The sequence below is a fragment of the Limulus polyphemus genome, unplaced genomic scaffold, assembly GCF_000517525.1.
Source record: "Limulus polyphemus unplaced genomic scaffold, Limulus_polyphemus-2.1.2 Scaffold5729, whole genome shotgun sequence".
NCBI lineage: Eukaryota > Metazoa > Arthropoda > Merostomata > Xiphosura > Limulidae > Limulus > Limulus polyphemus.
In genome coordinates, this window is record NW_013671339.1 from 55643 (window position 1) to 60371 (window position 4729).

The following is a 4729-nucleotide window of genomic DNA, read 5'->3' on the forward strand; positions in this document are numbered from 1 at the left end:
CTGACCAACAACTACCTACCTCTTCTTACTTAATTAAACTTTAAATAGTGACGTACATACTATAATATATATATATATATATATATATAGTTTGACATCCAATTAATTCCCATAAAACCAATTTTTGTTTCATATAACTGATGACTATTTTGTTTAAAACATAATAAAAATATAAAAAATATCTTGATGGAAAATATGTTTCAAACATAAAAATATTACCACAATCTCCTAAGACCTGCATTTTTCGTACGTGATTTAACAGACTAATATTGTTTAATACTTTGGTGCATCTTTCAGTCTTGATTCATTCAGATGTCATAAATGATACTACTATAGATTAGAAATGCTGTTTGTTACAAGCCATATGGTAGAGATGAAGATAATTTCACTCTGACTACAAGACATAAATGGTATCAAGTTCATGAATACTTTCTTCTTAACATTGATCATGAGTTCACAAAGATTGTCTAATCTATACACAAAAAGTAATAAAATCAAAGCAGTGGCCTAACAGCAAAATCCTACCAGTCATTTTCTACACTCAACAGTTGTTAATGTCCAATTTCAAAAGAAATAAATACCAGAAATCAGGTGATACCCATCAGAATCCTAAAGTTTCGTACAAGTACCCTGACAATTTGTGATGACAGGAGTGATTTGTGGTTTGCTAGTGACTGTTCAGGCAAGAGTACTCTCTGCCACTGACCTATATTTGGTAGATACAACACACCACCAATGTTGAAGATCGTATGCTCTTGAAACTTCAGGATACAAACAGCAGTACAGAGTTATCCAAACAGATATAATCTGGTCATCCAACTGTCAACATTTGCCATTTTTGTTTAAGTATGTGAAGGTTCACAAATTCAGGATAATGTATCAGCAAATATACACAACCAAGCTCAAAGAAAGAGAGACTACCTCCTCTCATATACTGAACCCCAAGCTCAAAGAAAGAGAGACCATCTCCTCTCATATACTGAACCCCAAGCTCAAAGAAAGAGAGACCATCTCCCATTTATCTCATCTCATATTCTTATCCCTATAGTGTCATCCATTACAAAGAGAAACAGTACAAGTACACCAGTTTTAGCTCATGACAGAAGACTGCTTGTATCTTTGTTAGTAGATACAAATAAAAGTGAAGCCTCAAACTGTTTTGAGTATAAAGTGTGAACCATCTGCCCAATTTGATCAGCAACTCAAATCATGGGGAAGCCTGAAAAAGCTTCTCTAGCCACAACAGTAGATGCTGTGGCTATAACTATTAGCACATTTATATATAGGAAACTATATCCTTGATAGTGGTATGCTGTTATAAAGATTATCTTTGTTAAAAACAGGTATTACAGTGTCCGCAGACCTTGAGTGATAACAAAAGAAACAGAAAATCAGGAACAAGACAAAGTAAAATTCAGGGGTCAAAAATTAAAAATCAGAGACCTTTTAAAATATTTTAAAATCACAATTATATAAAGTTTCATTGCATCCTCCACCCCTTATGGCTATCCTTACCATCACTTTTTATTTATAAACTTACAAACAAAGCTTTGTAGGTGGCATTCTATAGACAGAATAAACACGTAAAATAAGACCCCAAACATCCTGAGCTATTAGACACACTAAAGTAATTTCTGACTGATTTTCAGCATGGAACAGCAGATGTCTGTTGCTACAATGTTCAACAAGAACTCTCCCATGTTGAGTGGTAAGATGGCCTTTCTGTTTAACAAGGATAATAAACAACGTTTTGTAAACATACTTGAGAATCACTTGCACAACAAAGGTCATCTCATATTAAATCTTAAAATTGATACGACAAATTGGAAAAACAGCTCTTCATCTAGCAAGGATGGGCATGTCAGTGGGTACGATGGCCTTTCTGTCTGACAAGGATCACAAACATTACGGTTTGTGAATGTACTTGGAGGACCACTTACACAACAACGGACATACCACAGTACATGGCAAGGCAGATGTGGTATAACAACTGAGGTTCTTCTTGTGCACCAAGCATAGTCAAATACAGAAATGATGTTAGAGTGTACTGAAACTAGAAAGGAAAAGAACCACATATGAAAGTCGTGAAGGATTCCTTAAATTAGATGCTTAGTCTGTTTACACCTGCTGTTACTGGCTGTGATAAAACCAATACATTATTTAGACACAGTAAATCAAAAGTCTTTCATCACTAAACAAATCTAAGAGACTGTGTGCATGGACATCATTATTTGTAACCAAACAACTAGCAGATATTGGATGAGAGATACTTATATCTTTGTATGGTGGAACCACAAGCAAGATTAACTACCTTGCAATGAGTAGGTCAAATGTGTGCATAGAAACAATTAAATTGTAATAGTTATAGGACATTGTTTGTACTCTTAGATGCATTATTTAAGCAAATAAAAATTAGTGTACTAGTACCATTATCATAAAAAAGTAGATTTAAATTTCATTGGCAACCAACAACTAAAGGTAAAAGGTAGGTAGTACATTTCTTGTTTTTCGTGTATATTTTTTACTTACTGTTATAAAATTAACTAAAATATATAAATCAGAAACTTATTAGGTTAGACTAGGTAAGAAAGAAATAATAATAATAGCAATAAAAATTCTTTATGAAGCATGTTCATGAGTAGCTCATGAGTTACATCATTCAATAATGTAATATATGTGTTCGTTGAGTCATTTACAACTTGTGTGATGGGATTATTAGTAAAACACAGTTCAAAGGGCAATAAAACATAAGTACAAGCTGACGTAGATTGTTATGAGCCGTAAGCTATTTAGAATAAACAATTGTGGTTTCATATTACAATCTGCAGTCATTCTAGAAAGAAAAAAAAAAGAGTAATTTAGATTTATTTTGTACTTTTTTATGGTGGGTAAAAAATTAATCATATCAACCAAGTCTACACACAATTAAGGTAGAGAAGATAACAAATAAAATTTAAAGTTTTACTGTAAAATAAAAGTTTGATATATATATTTAGGAAGTTTTTAGAGGTTATGCAAATAAACTTTGAAAATTTTTAGATGAAGAAAATTATTTTTAATCTTTACATGAAAATCAGTTTGCACTTGGAGCAGTCAACATTCTGACTTCATTCATTCAAATGTTTACTAAAAATACTGCACTAAAAAACCTGATTTTACGTGTACAAAAGACTTGTAATACTTACTGAAAACCTGCCAAATGTTGTGAAGGTACACAAAATATATTAAAAATTATAGTATGAAAACTCTGATGGCTACTTTGTGGTTACAAGGTCAGTCACATCAAGTGACTGTGAATGGAAAGTGTAAAAATGAATGCATTACTCATGAAATAAATCACCATTGTTAAGTCTGAATTTAAAATTGTCTGTCTACAACACAGATGCAGAATATTTTCATTTGTTCTGCATATACATCTACAATGCCTATGCTGAATAATTCTAGCCTACACTGACATTCAAGCAACAAACTAGGGACGGAAAGTATCAGATGTAAAGAACTAAATATCACAACAGGATCCTTTGTTCAAAATTTGGGTTTGTGACTTTTGTTTGACTGGTTGCAATCGCACAGATTTTATGTTTTGTATCTGACTGTACGATCTCCATAAAACATTAATCAAACAAGTTTACTATTTTTCTATTAGTGTATACATTCTTTGTTTATAAGTTCAGCATTATACCTGGAACATATTCGTACGTCGTCAAGTGCTTACAGTAAGGTTCTGGCAACTAGATATCCATCATTATCATGTTTTTAGTAACATATAAAATCACCTTATACATTATTATTATTACTTATAACTAAATACTAATTATTTTTATCCAATGTTTCAGCTGCTACTGTGTTGTCACATTTAGAGAAGTCCTGAGAAGGACTTTTTTTGTGCTGGTGGTGATAAAGATTCGATCCTGGGTCTTCTTGACAGAAAATATGGTTTGCTACTGAATAATAATTAGACATATGTGACTGTATTAGCTTCTGAAAACATGATAATGACTTTGTATCCTCATTCTGAATACAAACAGTAAAATTATAGGGTGTTCCCAGTTAAATACTGTAACAATATTGACTTGAGACTTTACACTTGCATCTATATATCAATGTCTTCAACTGACAATAACTATGTATGGAAATGTAAATCACACTTCTTTCTTATTTGTGAATTAATGTAATGTTAATTAATTTCTGGATCTGCCAATGACAAATGTTAACCACATTAAGTATATCTTTCTTTATCATTTCACCAAGACAGAAGCCTCAAAATAAACATTTGATTACCTATTTTTTGATTCATTAGTGTTGAAAAAATCTCTCAGTATTTCAGCTTCAAGAGTGGCAGATGAAATTATAATCCGTAAATCAGGTCTTTTTCGAACAATCTTCCTCAGAAGCCCCAACAAAATATCAGTGTAAACACTTCGTTCGTGAACTTCATCAACCATAATCACGGAATAAGAACTCAACAATGGATCAGCCATCATTTCTCTCACTAATATTCCTTCTGTCATGTACTGTTAAACAATAAACATTCAAATTCTTAAAAAAAAACAGTTATTAACCCAAACATAATTTCTGTGCTAATAAATATCTGAACATAATCACAAGCATTCAGAAAATGTTAACTACAAACTTTATTTATACACATATTCTAAGTTCAAATACATACACAGCGTGGTCACAAGTAAATAGACACCACCTTTTCAGAAAAAATGAAATTTTTCAGTCA

At 31.9% G+C, this 4729-nt stretch overlaps 1 protein-coding gene across 1 annotated transcript in view; it reads right to left on the bottom strand.

Annotated features, from left to right (window-relative positions):
• The window catches only part of LOC106472912 (probable ATP-dependent RNA helicase DHX35), a gene marked incomplete at its 3' end in the record, with an annotated part of 57286 nt that extends 52757 nt beyond the window's left edge, over positions 1–4529 (bottom strand). Inside the window, 1 exon segment of the mRNA XM_013933584.2 lies at positions 4282–4529. Coding sequence (XP_013789038.2) covers positions 4282–4511 — 230 coding nt within the window.
• Positions 4530–4729: the final 200 nt, after the last annotated feature.